At 57.0% G+C, this 15,767-nt stretch overlaps 1 protein-coding gene across 1 annotated transcript in view; it reads left to right on the forward strand.

Moving 5' to 3' along the window:
* Positions 1 to 263: 263 nt before the first annotated feature.
* Positions 264 to 15,767, forward strand: part of LOC121273497 (protein turtle homolog A-like) — a gene marked incomplete at both ends in the record, with an annotated part of 78,425 nt that continues 62,921 nt past the window's right edge. Inside the window, 6 exons of the mRNA XM_041180669.1 lie at positions 264 to 407; positions 1,520 to 1,689; positions 2,156 to 2,273; positions 3,361 to 3,502; positions 8,653 to 8,798; positions 10,010 to 10,152. Of these exons, the coding sequence (XP_041036603.1) occupies positions 264 to 407; positions 1,520 to 1,689; positions 2,156 to 2,273; positions 3,361 to 3,502; positions 8,653 to 8,798; positions 10,010 to 10,152 (863 nt within the window). The remainder of the gene's footprint in view (positions 408 to 1,519; positions 1,690 to 2,155; positions 2,274 to 3,360; positions 3,503 to 8,652; positions 8,799 to 10,009; positions 10,153 to 15,767) is intronic.

Below are 15,767 nucleotides of genomic sequence, written 5' to 3' on the forward strand. Positions count from 1 at the left end.
GGTCCCTGACGGAGAGACTCCCTCTTTAAACAGGGTCCCTGACGGAGTGACTCCCTCTTAAAAAGGTCCTGTAAGCTCGAGTTTCTCCCTTTACTCCCATCCCGGACTCTGACCCCTCACTGTTATACGAGGACACAGATGAGAGTTGGACACATATTTGTGTTAGAAAATTGCATTGGCAATTGGTCCAGACAGGCAAGTGTCAGGAATGAGAATCATGTTGACATGTCCATCTTGACATCTGACCCTCTCCCCCACCACAGGTCGCCTGAGTTTAGTGCAGGGGGCATCTCTGCGAGTGAACAGACTACGCTCCTCAGATGAAGGCTGGTATTACTGTCGCATCCTGTTCCTCACTCAACCCTATGATTCTCACAATGGCAGCTGGATATACCTCTCTGTCTCCAGTAAGTTACTCACCATCGGTGTTAGATACAGGGTAAAGCTCCCTCTACAGTCTCCCCATCAAACACTCCCAGGACAGGTACAGCACGGGGTTAGATACAGAGTAAATCTCCCTCTACACTCTCCCCATCAAACACTCCCAGGACAGGTACAGCACGGGGTTAGATACAGAGTAAAGCTCCCTCTACACAGTTCCCATCAAACACTCCCAGGACAGGTACAGCACGGGGTTAGATACAGAGTAAATCTCCCTCTACACTGTCCCCATCAAACACTCACAGGACAGGTACAGCACGGGGTTAGATACAGAGTAAATCTCCCTCTACACTGTCCCCATCAAACACTCCCAGGACAGGTACAGCACAGGGTTAGATACAGAGTAAAGCTCCCTCTACACCGTCCCCATCAAACACTCCCAGGACAGGTACAGCACAGGGTTAGATACAGAGTAAATCTCCATCTATACTGCCCCCATCAAACACTCCCAGGACAGGTAGAGCACGGGGTTATATTCACTAAAGCTGCATCCAACAGCACAGGACTCCCGCAGTACTGACCCTCCGACAGTGCAGTACTCCCTCAGTACTGACCCTCCGACAGTGCAGCACTCCCTCAGTACTGACCCTCTGACAGTGCAGCACTCCCTCATTACTGACCCTCCAACAGCCCAGTACTCCCTCAGTACTGGCAGCAGGGCTTGAGGGTCATTAATTTGGGTTCTCGGATTTCTGGAATGTTATTTCGACACCATGATGTTCTGATGAAGACTGAAGAGGACTGCACACAGACCCAACAGCTGATACTTGATGCATGTGATACTTACAAGTAGGATATCCATCGGGCATTTCCATCGGATCGTAGCCCACGACTTTGATTGGGCAGAAGTTTGATCTGACTTGAGCCAAGCCCTTCGGTTGAAATAGCTAATGGAATTGACTCACTACACCTGTCATCCTGCCCACCTCGCTACCCTCCTGGTTCAGTGATTGGGTTGCAGTATATCGGTTCGGGGGTGGGGTGGATGGGGTTTGTCTGCGGGTGTCCTTTCTCATCACATTTCTGTTTTCCACCCAACAACCCCCTTACCGTCCCACTCAACCTACCCTCACCTCAGCCCCACCCAGCTTGAGGAGAACTCCACCCCCCGTGTTGGAAATTCTACTGGGGGAGCCGGCACACCTGAGATGTGAAGCAGGAGGTCGCCCCGAGCCGCTTATCAGCTGGTCCAAGGACGGGCAGATGCTGCCCCCACCTGCCGGAAGCCCCGATGGGCAGAGGTACCAGGTGAGGTGTTCATGGGGTGGGACAGGGAGTCCAGCTCGGGGGAGGGGTGGGGGAGTGTGGGTGAGGGGCACTTGCAGCCGTGTTGAAAGTGAGTGGCGCAGATGGTGCCCTGGGTGGTCCTCCCCTTCCCTCTACTGCCTGCTGAGGGGCAGCAACATAAGCGGTGGTTGGCTGATCGATCACATGGGGCATCGCGGGGCACCCTCGCGCCATGGACTCTGAACGTCAGGAGCAAATCGTGGTTGGATTCCCATCCTCTCCACACCCACCCCCCCCCCATCTGATAGACATGTTCACGCAGCTGAACGTCCTTCTGCGTTCCACCACCCCCGACACCTCCCCAATCACAGTCCGGGGAGGACAGGAATGGGACCGTGCAGCGCGTGTGGGACTCAGTTACCACCTGGAGCAGCTCATTTAGTCCACCGCCTCTCTCTCTGTCTCTCTCTCTCTCTCTCTCTCGCAGGTCACCAACGGAAGCTTGAAGATTGAGGCTGTGGATCGAGGCAGTGCCGGGATCTATACATGCGAGGCCAGGAGCGAAGAAGGAGCGGTCACACACAGCACAAGACTGCTCATCCAGGGTATGAGGAACGTTCAAATTCCGATCAGATCATTGTGCGGTTTGTGTCTGTGTGTGTGTGTGTGTGTGTGTGTGTGTGTGTGTCATGCAAACTCACAAGTGGGCCTAAGGCTGCCACTTTTGGACCTCGATGACCTCGGATAGACTCATTAGCTCACAAATTTGCAGCAGGTTAAGCGAGGCACTTCACGCTGCCACCATGTAGCATCCCGGTGAATGGTCAGTGCCACTGACTTGATGCTGCCGACAATCGAGAAAGGCGAGCTGCCTGACCAGCGCACAATCGTGTATGAATTTCAGAGCCAGGCAGAAAGGGACACTTGCCCCAACGACCGGCTGATCGAGTCAAACAACATGCCCCTCCGGCGTGTTGGTCGGCGTCAGAGCACAGACCACACACAGCCAGCCCTTGCTCGCAAAATCCAACACACAGTGCCAACGGTCGGAGGGTGATTCGCAATTGCGGAACAGTCGGGAAGCGACCTTGAAGCGACGCTCATGGCCAATTTACGATAAGCAGTTGAGCTGGTAATGTGGCTCATTTATACGTGCTAGAAGTGACGTACACTCAGAAGCATGGACTAGTTGTCTGCAAGCGCAAGGTTCCAACGCATGGGGTATCGTGGGCACCCTCACAACGGACTCTGAGCCTCAGGAGCTGACCGTGGCGGGATTCCCACCCTCGGATAGACGCGTTCACACAGCCGGGTGCCTTTTTTTTCGAACTCCCCGGTTGGGGGGAGCCAATAGTTCTCCATTGGCAATGCCTTGACCAACCAGATTCAACTCGCCAGCTGATGGGCACCTTTCTCTACTGTAGGTCAGACTGCAACCCTTTCAAACTTGGCACTTTTCTTGACCCGACGTGTGCAAGACGAGGATCCTGGGTGATATGTCTCTCAACAAACAGGGCGTCCCCGATTTCCTGACCGACCCCCCCCCCCCCCCCACCAAACCCCACCACTCTCCTCTCGACCTGCCCCCCACCCCCCCACCCCCACACCCACCCCCCTCCCCACCGCCCGAGCTCCCCTGGGTCCAGGTCCGTGGAGTGTAAACCTTGTCCATTCCCTCCCTGTCCATCGCAGGTCCACCAACCATCATCCTGCCTCCCGGAAACGTGACGGTGAACTACACTCAGGAGGCCCGGTTCTCGTGCCGGGCCGAAGCCTACCCGGGCAACCTCACCTACTCCTGGTTCAAGGACGGAGTCAACGTCCATCACCACAGGTCTGGCTTGCGCCGGGTGGGGGGTTGGGGGGGGGGGGTGGGGAGTTGTTGTTGGTGAAGACCGGGATAGGGTCGGAGGGTGAGGGAGGAGGGCGGTGGGCTGAATCAGCGGAGGACCCCTTCAAGCATCTGGCCCGACCGGCTCGAACCGGCGCACAGTGTGATCCCGCAAAACCCCGAGACTGTGCTGAGAGGGTCATCGGCTGTTGGCGAGGGATGTGGGTACAGGGACAGGTTTTGGCCCCAGGACACTGAGAACTGACCTCAGTACCCATCCTCCGACAGTGCGGCACTCCCTCAGTACTGACCCTCTGACAGTGCAGCACTCCCTCAGTACTGACCCTCCGACAGTGCAGCACTCCCTCAGTACTGAACCTCCGTCAGTGCGGCACTCCCTCAGTACTGACCCTCTGACAGTGCAGCACTCCCTCAGTACTGACCCTCCGACAGTGCGGCACTCCCTCAGTACTGACCCTCTGACAGTGCAGCACTCCCTCAGTACTGACCCTCCGACAGTGCGGCACTCCCTCAGTACTGACCCTCCGACAGTGCGGCACTCCCTCAGTACTGACCCTCTGACAGTGCGGCACTCCCTCAGTACTGACCCTCTGACAGTGCAGCACTCCCCCAGTACTGACCCTCTGACAGTGCAGCACTCCCTCAGTACTGATCCTCCGACAGTGCAGCACTCCCTCAGTACTGACCCTCCGACAGTGCGGCTCTCCCTCAGAACTGACACTCCGACAGTGCGGCACTCCCTCAGTACTGACCCTCCGACAGTGCGGCTCTCCCTCAGAACTGACACTCCGACAGTGCGGCACTCCCTCAGTACTGACCCTCTGACAGTGCGGCACTCCCTCAGTACTGACCATCCGACAGTGCGGCACTCCCTCAGTACTGACCCTCCGACAGTGCGGCACTCCCTCAGTACTAACCCTCCGACAGTGCGGCTCTCCCTCTGTACTGACCCTCCGACAGTGCGGCTCTCCCTCAGTACTGACCCTCCCACAGTGCAGCACTCCCTCAGTACTGACCCTCCGACAGTGCAGCACTCCCTCAGTACTGACCCTCTGACAGTGCGGCTCTCCCTCAATACTGACCCTCCGACAGTGCAGCGCTCCCTCAGTACTGACCCTCCGACAGTGCAGCACTCCCTCAGTACTGACCCTCCGACAGTGCAGCGCTCCCTCAGTACTGACCCTCCCACAGTGCGGCACTCCCTCAGTACTGACCCTCCGACAGTGCAGCGCTCCCTCAGTACTGACCCTCCGACAGTGCGGCACTCCCTCAGTACTGACCCTCCGACAGTGCAGCACTCCCCCAGTACTGACCCTCCAACCGTGCAGGCACTCCCTCAGTGCTGGCTATGATGGGAACAAGCCAAATTGGGTTGGATACTGACTGAATCGTGTCGAGGAAGGAGTGGATCGTGTTGGTGGGGGAAGGGAGTGCATCATGTCGGGGGAGGGAGTTGTTCGACTCAGGATTGGGCTGTTTTGAATCAGCTACAAATTCATCTGTAACCATCTACCCTCTCTGCCCCCACCTCTCTCTGCCCCCACCTCTCTCTGCTCCCACCTCTCTCTGCCCCCACCTCTCTCTGCTCCCACCTCTCTCTTCCCCCACCTCTCTCTGCCCCCACCTCTCTCTGCCCCCACCTCTCTCTGCCCCCACCTCTCTCTGCTCCCACCTCTCTCTGCCCCCACCTCTCTCTTCCCCCACCTCTCTCTGCTCCCACCTCTCTCTGCTCCCACCTCTCTCTGCCCCCACCTCTCTCTGCTCCCACCTCTCTCTTCCCCCACCTCTCTCTTCCCCCACCTCTCTCTGCCCCCACCTCTCTCTGCCCCCACCTCTCTCTGCCCCCACCTCTCTCTGCCCCCACCTCTCTGCCCCCACCTCTCTGCTCCCACCTCTCTCTGCTCCCACCTCTCTCTGCCCCCACCTCTCTGCCCCCACCTCTCTCTGCCCCCACCTCTCTCTGCTCCCACCTCTCTCTGCCCCCACCTCTCTGCCCCCACCTCTCTCTGCCCCTACCTCTCTCTGCCCCCACCTCTCTCTGCTCCCACCTCTCTCTGCCCCCACCTCTCTCTGCCCCCACCTCTCTCTGCCCCCACCTCTCTCTGCTCCCACTTCTCTCTTCCCCCACCTCTCTCTGCTCCCACCTCTCTCTTCCCCCACCTCTCTCTGCTCCCACCTCTCTCTTCCCCCACCTCTCTCTGCCCCCACCTCTCTCTGCTCCCACCGCTCTCTGCCCTCCTCTCCTCTCTGCCCCCACCTCTCTCTGCCCCCACCTCTCTCTTCCCCCACCTCTCTCTGCTCCCACCTCTCTCTGCTCCCACCTCTCTCTGCCCCCACCTCTCTCTGCTCCCACCTCTCTCTTCCCCCACCTCTCTCTTCCCCCACCTCTCTCTGCCCCCACCTCTCTCTGCCCCCACCTCTCTCTGCCCCCACCTCTCTCTGCCCCCACCTCTCTCTGCCCCCACCTCTCTGCCCCCACCTCTCTGCTCCCACCTCTCTCTGCTCCCACCTCTCTCTGCCCCCACCTCTCTGCCCTCACCTCTCTCTGCCCCCACCTCTCTCTGCTCCCACCTCTCTCTGCCCCCACCTCTCTGCCCCCACCTCTCTCTGCCCCTACCTCTCTCTGCCCCCACCTCTCTCTGCTCCCACCTCTCTCTGCCCCCACCTCTCTCTGCCCCCACCTCTCTCTGCCCCCACCTCTCTCTGCTCCCACTTCTCTCTTCCCCCACCTCTCTCTGCTCCCACCTCTCTCTTCCCCCACCTCTCTCTGCTCCCACCTCTCTCTTCCCCCACCTCTCTCTGCCCCCACCTCTCTCTGCTCCCACCGCTCTCTGCCCTCCTCTCCTCTCTGCCCCCACCTCTCTCTGCCCCCACCTCTCTCTGCCCCCACCTCTCTCTGCTCCCACCTCTCTCTTCCCCCACCTCTCTCTGCTCCCACCTCTCTCTTCCCCCACCTCTCTCTGCTCCCACCTCTCTCTTCCCCCACCTCTCTCTGCCCCCACCTCTCTCTGCTCCCACCGCTCTCTGCCCTCCTCTCCTCTCTGCCCCCACCTCTCTCTGCCCCCACCTCTCTCTGCCCCCACCTCTCTCTGCTCCCACCTCTCTCTGCTCCCACCTCTCTCTGCCCTCCTCTCCTCTCTGCCCCCACCTCTCTCTGCTCCCACCTCTCTCTGCCCCCACCTCTCTCTGCTCCCATCTCTCTCTGCCCCCACCTCTCTCTGCCCCCACCTCTCTGCCCCCACCTCTCTCTGCCCCCACCTCTCTCTGCTCCCACCTCTCTCTGCCCCCACCTCTCTGCCCCCACCTCTCTCTGCCCCTACCTCTCTCTGCCCCCACCTCTCTCTGCTCCCACCTCTCTCTGCCCCCACCTCTCTCTGCCCCCACCTCTCTCTGCCCCCACCTCTCTCTGCTCCCACTTCTCTCTTCCCCCACCTCTCTCTGCTCCCACCTCTCTCTTCCCCCACCTCTCTCTGCTCCCACCTCTCTCTTCCCCCACCTCTCTCTGCCCCCACCTCTCTCTGCTCCCACCGCTCTCTGCCCTCCTCTCCTCTCTGCCCCCACCTCTCTCTGCCCCCACCTCTCTCTGCCCCCACCTCTCTCTGCTCCCACCTCTCTCTTCCCCCACCTCTCTCTGCTCCCACCTCTCTCTTCCCCCACCTCTCTCTGCTCCCACCTCTCTCTTCCCCCACCTCTCTCTGCCCCCACCTCTCTCTGCTCCCACCGCTCTCTGCCCTCCTCTCCTCTCTGCCCCCACCTCTCTCTGCCCCCACCTCTCTCTGCCCCCACCTCTCTCTGCTCCCACCTCTCTCTGCTCCCACCTCTCTCTGTCCTCCTCTCCTCTCTGCCCCCACCTCTCTCTGCTCCCACCTCTCTCTGCCCCCACCTCTCTCTGCTCCCACCTCTCTCTGCCCCCACCTCTCTCTGCCCCCACCTCTCTCTGCCCCCACCTCTCTCTGCTCCCACCTCTCTCTTCCCCCACCTCTCTCTGCTCCCACCTCTCTCTTCCCCCACCTCTCTCTGCCCCCACCTCTCTCTGCTCCCACCGCTCTCTGCCCTCCTCTCCTCTCTGCCCCCACCTCTCTCTGCCCCCACCTCTCTCTGCCCCCACCTCTCTCTGCTCCCACCTCTCTCTTCCCCCACCTCTCTCTGCTCCCACCTCTCTCTGCCCCCACCTCTCTCTGCCCCCACCTCTCTCTGCCCCCACCTCTCTCTGCTCCCACTTCTCTCTTCCCCCACCTCTCTCTGCTCCCACCTCTCTCTTCCCCCACCTCTCTCTGCTCCCACCTCTCTCTTCCCCCACCTCTCTCTGCCCCCACCTCTCTCTGCTCCCACCGCTCTCTGCCCTCCTCTCCTCTCTGCCCCCACCTCTCTCTGCCCCCACCTCTCTCTGCCCCCACCTCTCTCTGCTCCCACCTCTCTCTTCCCCCACCTCTCTCTGCTCCCACCTCTCTCTTCCCCCACCTCTCTCTGCTCCCACCTCTCTCTTCCCCCACCTCTCTCTGCCCCCACCTCTCTCTGCTCCCACCGCTCTCTGCCCTCCTCTCCTCTCTGCCCCCACCTCTCTCTGCCCCCACCTCTCTCTGCCCCCACCTCTCTCTGCTCCCACCTCTCTCTGCTCCCACCTCTCTCTGTCCTCCTCTCCTCTCTGCCCCCACCTCTCTCTGCTCCCACCTCTCTCTGCCCCCACCTCTCTCTGCTCCCACCTCTCTCTGCCCCCACCTCTCTCTGCCCCCACCTCTCTCTGCCCCCACCTCTCTCTGCTCCCACCTCTCTCTTCCCCCACCTCTCTCTGCTCCCACCTCTCTCTTCCCCCACCTCTCTCTGCCCCCACCTCTCTCTGCTCCCACCGCTCTCTGCCCTCCTCTCCTCTCTGCCCCCACCTCTCTCTGCCCCCACCTCTCTCTGCCCCCACCTCTCTCTGCTCCCACCTCTCTCTTCCCCCACCTCTCTCTGCTCCCACCTCTCTCTGCCCCCACCTCTCTCTGCTCCCACCTCTCTCTGCCCCCACCTCTCTCTGCCCCCACCTCTCTCTTCCCCCACCTCTCTCTGCTCCCACCTCTCTCTTCCCCCACCTCTCTCTCTGCCCCCACCTCTCTCTCTCTCTCTGCCCCCTCGCACCCACCCCACTCCAGCTCGCTCCATAACCGCGTGACGGTCCTGTCCGATGGGAGCCTCCTGGTGCGAGACACTGTGCCTCAGGACTCCGGAAGTTACACCTGCGTCCCCAGCAACGGGCTGGCATCGTCTCCCAAAGCCTCGGGAATCCTGAGCATCTTCTGTAAGTACTCTCGGAAATCCCGGAGTCCGGGGTGCACGCCCCTCGCTTCCCCTTTTCTATACGATCCTGGCCGATCCCCGATCGTCAGCTCGACCCCACATTCCCGTCGACCCCCCCCCACCCCCCACCCCCACGTTGTTAACCAAGAATCTATCCACCTCTTGTCTTAAAAATATTCAGAGACTCTGCTTCCCCTGCCCTCTGAGGGAGAGACTTCCAAAGTCTCACCAGCCTCATGAGAGAAAACATTTCTCCTCATCTCCGTCCTAAATGGGTGACCCCCTTATTTTTAAACAGTGACCCCCCCGCCCCCCACCCCCGAGTTCTAGATTCTCCCACAAGAGGAAACATTCTCTCCACATCCACCCATTCCAAAACCCCCTCGGTGTCCTCAAAGGTTTCAATCCAGTCGCCTCTCGCTCTTCTAAACTCCAGCGGGTACGAGCCTAACCTGTCCAACCTTTCCTCATGAGACAACCCACCCATTCCTGGGATTAGTCCGGTAAACCTTCTCTGAACTGGCTCCCAACCCAGTTACATCCTTCCTTAAATAAGGAGACCTGTACTGCACACAGTGCTCCAGATGTGGTCACACCAGTGCCCTGGACAACTGGAGCAGGACCTCCCCGCTTTGGTGATCAATCCCCCTCCCAATCTAGGCTGACGTTCCCAGCGCTTGCTGTACCTGCATCTCAGCCTTTACTGACCCATGTTCTCCTGTCCCCGTACAGGAAGGAGCCACAGTCCCCGAGTGCCTGATTCCCCCGCTCGTCCCTCTCCAGGACTACATTGCCCGCCACCCTCGCTCCATCTGAAACACCCCTCCCCGCCCCCCCCTCAAACCCCATCGGCCCGCGGGTTCTTCCGGTCAAAGCAGGAGGAGGAGCCTTCGCTTCACCAGGGTGAGCTCCAGCTGCTGCTCCCCTCCGGGCCCCCATTCACCCGCGCGTTCCCCTGTCCCTCCGCAGGCTGTCTGCGTCTTCTGTGCTGATGGATCGACCCCCACCACCCCCCCACACACCCCCCCACACCCCCCCCCCACACCTCCCACCCCGACACAATCTCACCTTGCAGCTGCTTGCCCTGTGACGGGGGTGGAAGCTCGGTGTTGCGCAGTGAGCACCCTCCAGCGGACGATTTGCCATTGTTCACCAGGGTGCTGTGCCCTCTCTCTCTCTCTCTCTCTCTCTCTCTTCTTGCTGTGACCACAGACCCCGCCTATGTGCAGAACATGCCCAGACTCACGGTACTGCCCGTGGGCATGCAAGGACACATCGCCTGTCCCGTGATGGCCAACCCCCCTCTCCTCCACGTCAACTGGACTAAGAACGGAGCCGCCCTGGAACTGAACAAGGTAGGAGGCCCAGAGCCGGGGGGGAGAGTCAACCTCACTCTCTCTGTCACTGTCTCTCTCTCTGTCACTCTCTCTCTCTGTCACTCTCTCTCTGTCACTCTCTCTGTCACTGTCTCTCTCTCTGTCACTCTCTCTCTGTCACTCTCTCTGTCACTGTCTCTCTCTCTGTCACTCTCTCCCTCTCACTCCCTCTCTCTCACTCTCTCTGTCACTCTCTCTCTGTCACTCTCTCTCTCTGTCACTCTCTCTCTCTGTCACTCTCTCTGTCTCCCTCTCTGTCACTCTCTCTGTCACTCTCTCTCCGTCACTCTCTCTGTCACACTCTCTCTCTGTCACTCTCTCTCTCTCACTCCCTCTCTCTCACTCTCTCTGTCACTCTCTCTCTGTCACTGTCTCTCTCTCTGTCACTCTCTCTCTCTCACTCCCGCTCTCTCACTCTCTCTGTCACTCTCTCTCTCTGTCACTCTCTCTGTCACTCTCTCTCTCTGACACTCTGTCTCTCTCTCTGTCACTCTCTCTCTCTCACTCCCTCTCTCTCAGTCTCTCTGTCACTCTCTCTCTGTCACTCTCTCTCTGTCACTCTCTCTGTCACTCTCTCTCTCTCACTCCCTTTCTGTCACTCTCTCTGTCACTCTCTCGCTGTAACTCTCTGCCACTCTCTTGCTGTCACTGTCACTCTCTCTGCCACTCTCTCTCTGTCACTCTCTCTCTGTGACTCTCTCTCTCTGTCACTCTCAGTCTCTCTCTCTGTCACTCTCTCTGTCACTCTCTCTCTGTCACTCTCTCTCTCTGTCACTCTCTGTCTCTGTCACTCTCTCTCTCTCTCTCACTCCCTCTCTCTCACTCTCTCTGTCACTCTCTCTGTCACTCTCTCTCTCACTCCCTCTCTCTCAGTCTCTCTCTGTCACTCTCTCTGTCACTCTCTCTCTCTGTCACTCTCTCTCTGTCACTCTCTCTCTGTCACTCTCTCTCTCTGTCACTCTCTCTGTCACTCTCTCTCTCTGTCACTGTCTCTCTCTGTCACTCTCTCTGTCACTCTCTCTCTCACTCCCTCTCTCTCAGTCTCTCTGTCACTCTCTCTGTAACTCGATCTCTGTCTCTCTCTCTGTCTCTCTCTGTCACACTCACTCTGCCACTCTCTCGCTGTCACTGTCACTCTCTCTGTCACTCTCTCTCTGTCACTCTCTCTGTCACTCTCTCTCTGCCACTTTCTTGCTGTCACTGTCACTCTCTCTGCCACTCTCTCTCTGTCACTCTCTCTCTGTGACTCTCTCTCTCTGTCACTCTCTCTGTCTCTCTCTCTGTCACTCTCTCTCTCTCACTCCCTCTCTCTCACTCTCTCTGTCACTCTCTCTCTGTCACTGTATCTCTCTCTGTCACTCTCTCTCTCTCACTCCCGCTCTCTCACTCTCTCTGTCACTCTCTCTCTCTGTCACTCTCTCTGTCTCTCTCTCTGTCACTCTCTCTCTCTCACTCCCTCTCTCTCAGTCTCTCTGTCAATCTCTCTCTGTCACTCTCTCTCTGTCACTGTATCTCTCTCTGTCACTCTCTCTCTCTCACTCCCGCTCTCTCACTCTCTCTGTCACTCTCTCTCTCTATCACTCTCTCTGTCTCTCTCTCTGTCACTCTCTCTCTCTCAATCCCTCTCTCTCAGACTCTCTGTCACTCTCTCTCAGTCACTCTCTCTCTGTCACTCTCTCTCTCACTCCCTCTCTCTCAGTCTCTCTGTCACTCTCTGTCAGTCTCTCTGTCACTCTCTCTGTCACTCTCTCTCTGTCACTCCCACTCTCTCACTCCCTCTCTCTCAGTCTCTCTGTCACTCTCTCTCTGTCACTCTCTCTGTCACTCTCTCTCTCTCTCTCACTCCATCTCTCTCAGTCTCTCTGTCACTCTCTCTGTAACTCTATCTCTGTCACTCTCTCTGTCTCTCTCTGTCACACTCACTATGCCACTCTCTCGCTGTCACTATCACTCTCACTGTCACTCTCTCTGTCACTCTCTATCTGTCACTCTCTCGCTGTAACTCTCTGCCACTCTCTTGCTGTCACTGTCACTCTCTCTGCCACTCTCTCTCTCTATCACTCTCTGTGACTCTCTCTCTCTGTCACTCTCTCTGTCTCTCTCTCTGTCACGCTCTCTCTCTCACTCCCTCTCTCTCAGTCTCTCTGTCACTCTCTCTCTCTCACTCTCTCTCTCTGTCACTCTCGCTGCCACACTCTCTCTCTGTCACTCCATCTCTCTGTCACTCTCTGTCTCTCTCTCTGTCACTCTCTCTGTCTGTCACTCTCTCTTTGTCACTCTCCCTGTCACTCTCTCTCTCTGTCACTCTCTCCGTCACTCTCTCTCCCTGTCACTCTCTCTCTGTCACTCTCTCTGTCACTCTTTCTGTCACTCTCTCTCTCTGTCACTCTCTCTCTGTCACTCACTCTCTCAGTCAATCTCTCTGTCTCTCTCTCTGTCACTCTCTCTGTCACTCTCTCTCTCTGTCACTCTCTCTCTGTCACTCTCTCTGTCACTCTCTCTCTCTGTCTCTCTCTCTGTCACTCTCTCGCTGTCACTGTCACTCTCTCTGTCACTCTCTCTCTGTCACTCTCTCTCTGTCACTCTCTCTGTCACTCTCTCTCTCTGTCACTCTCTCTCTTTCACTCTCTCTCTGTCACTCTCTCGCTGTCACTCGCTCTGTCACTCTCTCTCTGTCACTCTCTGACACTCTGTCACTCTCTCTCTGTCACTCTCTCTGTCACTCTCTCTCTCTCTGTCACTCTCTCTCTGCCACTCTCTCTGTCACTCTCTCTGTCACTCTCTATCTGTCACTCTCTCTCTGCCACTCTCTTGCTGTCGCTGTCACTCTCTCTGTCACTCTCTCTCTGTCACTCTCTCTCTGTCACTCTCTCTCTGTCACTCACTCTCTCTGTCACTCTCTCTCTGTCACACTTCTTGTCACTCTCTCTCTGTCACTCTCTCTCTGTCTCTCTCTCTGTGTCACTCTCTCTGTCACTTTCTCTCTGTCACTCTCTCGCTGTCACTGTCACTCTCGCTGTCACTCTCTCTCTGTCTCTCTCTCTGTCTCTCTCTCTGTCTCTCTCTCACTGTCACACTCTCTCTGCCACTTTCTCGCTGTCGCTGTCACTCTTTCTGTCACTCTCTCTCTGTCACTCTCTCTCTTTCAATCTCTCTCTCTGTCACTCTCTCTGTCACTCTCTCTCTGTCACTCTCTCTCTGTCACTCGCTCTCTCTGTCTCTCTCTCTTGTCACTCTCTCTCTGTCACTCTCTCTCTGTCACTCTCTCTCTCTGTCACTCTGTCTGTCACTCTCTCTCTGTCACTCTCTCTCTCTGTCACTCTCTCTTTCACTCTCTCTCTGTCACTCTCTCTCTGCCACTCTCTCTCTGTCACTTTCTCTCTGTCACTCTCTCGCTGTCACTCTCTCTGTCACTCTCTCTCTGTCACTTTATCTCTGACACTCTCTCTGTCACTCTCTCTCTGTCACTCTCTCTGTCACTCTCTCTCTGTCACTGTCACTATCGCTGTCACTTTCTCTCTCTGTCTCTCTCTCTGGCTCTCTCTGTCACACTCACTCTGCCACTCTCTCGCTGTCACTATCACTCTCACTGTCACTCTCTCTGTCACTCTCTCTCTGTCACTCTCTCGCTGTAACTCTCTGCCACTGTCTTGCTGTCACTGTCACTCTCTCTGCCACTCTCTCTCTCTCTGTCAATCTCTCTCTCTGTCACTCTCTCTCTCTGTCACTCTCTCTCTGTCACTCTCTCTGTCACTGTCTCTCTCTCTGTCACTCTCTCTCTGTCACTCTCTCTGTCACTGTCTCTCTCTCTGTCACTCTCTCTCTCTCACTCCCTCTCTCTCACTCTCTCTGTCACTCTCTCTCTGTCACTCTCTCTCTCTGTCGCTCTCTCTCTCTGTCACTCTCTCTGTCTCCCTCTCTGTCACTCTCTCTGTCACTCTCTCTCTCTGTCACTCTCTCTGTCACTCTCTCTCTCTGTCACTCTCTCTCTCTCACTCCCTCTCTCTCACTCTCTCTGTCACTCTCTCTCTGTCACTGTCTCTCTCTCTGTCACTCTCTCTCTCTCACACCCGCTCTCTCACTCTCTCTGTCACTCTCTCTCTCTGTCACTCTCTCTGTCACTCTCTCTCTCTGACACTCTGTCTCTCTCTCTGTCACTCTCTCTCTCTCACTCCCTCTCTCTCAGTCTCTCTGTCACTCTCTCTCTGTCACTCTCTCTCTGTCACTCTCTCTGTCACTCTCTCTCTCTCACTCCCTTTCTGTCACTCTCTCTGTCACTCTCTCTCTGTCACTCTCTCTGTCACTCTCTCTGTCACTCTCTCTCTGTCACTCTCACTCTCTCACTCCCTCTCTCTCAGTCTCTCTGTCACTCTCTCTCTGTCACTCTGTCACTCTCTCTCTCACTCCCTCTCTCTCAGTCTCTCTGTCACTCTCTCTGTAACTCTATCTCTGTCACTCTCTCTGTCTCTCTCTGTCACACTCACTCTGCCACTCTCTCGCTGTCACTAGCAGTCTCACTATCACTCTCTCTGTCACTCTCTCTCTGTCACTCTCTCGCTGTAACTCTCTGCCACTGTCTTGCTGTCACTGTCACTCTCTCTGCCACTCTCTCTCTCTCTGTCACTCTCTCTCTCTGTCACTCTCTCTCTCTGTCACTCTCTCTCTGTCACTCTCTCTGTCACTGTCTCTCTCTCTGTCACTCTCTCTCTGTCACTCTCTCTGTCACTGTCTCTCTCTCTGTCACTCTCTCTCTCTCACTCCCTCTCTCTCACTCTCTCTGTCACTCTCTCTCTGTCACTCTCTCTCTCTGTCGCTCTCTCTCTCTGTCACTCTCTCTGTCTCCCTCTCTGTCACCCTCTCTGTCACTCTCTCTGTCACTCTCTCTCTGTCACTGTCTCTCTCTCTGTCACTCTCTCTCTCTCACACCCGCTCTCTCACTCTCTCTGTCACTCTCTCTCTCTGTCACTCTCTCTGTCACTCTCTCTCTCTGACACTCTGTCTCTCTCTCTGTCACTCTCTCTCTCTCTCACTCCCTCTCTCTCAGTCTCTCTGTCACTCTCTCTCTGTCACTCTCTCTCTGTCACTCTCTCTGTCACTCTCTCTCTCTCACTCCCTTTCTGTCACTCTCTCTGTCACTCTCTCTCTGTCACTCTCTCTGTCACTCTCTCTGTCACTCTCTCTCTGTCACTCTCACTCTCTCACTCCCTCTCTCTCAGTCTCTCTGTCACTCTCTCTCTGTCACTCTGTCACTCTCTCTCTCACTCCCTCTCTCTCAGTCTCTCTGTCACTCTCTCTGTAACTCTATCTCTGTCACTCTCTCTGTCTCTCTCTGTCACACTCACTCTGCCACTCTCTCGCTGTCACTAGCAGTCTCACTGTCACTCTCTCTGTCACTCTCTCTCTGTCACTCTCTCGCTGTAACTCTCTGCCACTCTCTTGCTGTCACTGTCACTCTCTCTGCCACTCTCTCTCGGTCACTCTCTCTCTGTGACTCTCTCTCTCTGTCACTCTCTCAGTCTCTCTCTCTGTCACTCTCTCTGTCACTCTCTCTCTGTCACTCTCTCTCTCTGTCACTCTCTGTCTCTGTCACTCTC

The sequence above is a fragment of the Carcharodon carcharias genome (assembly GCF_017639515.1).
Source record: "Carcharodon carcharias isolate sCarCar2 chromosome 24 unlocalized genomic scaffold, sCarCar2.pri SUPER_24_unloc_14, whole genome shotgun sequence".
Taxonomy (NCBI): domain Eukaryota; kingdom Metazoa; phylum Chordata; class Chondrichthyes; order Lamniformes; family Lamnidae; genus Carcharodon; species Carcharodon carcharias.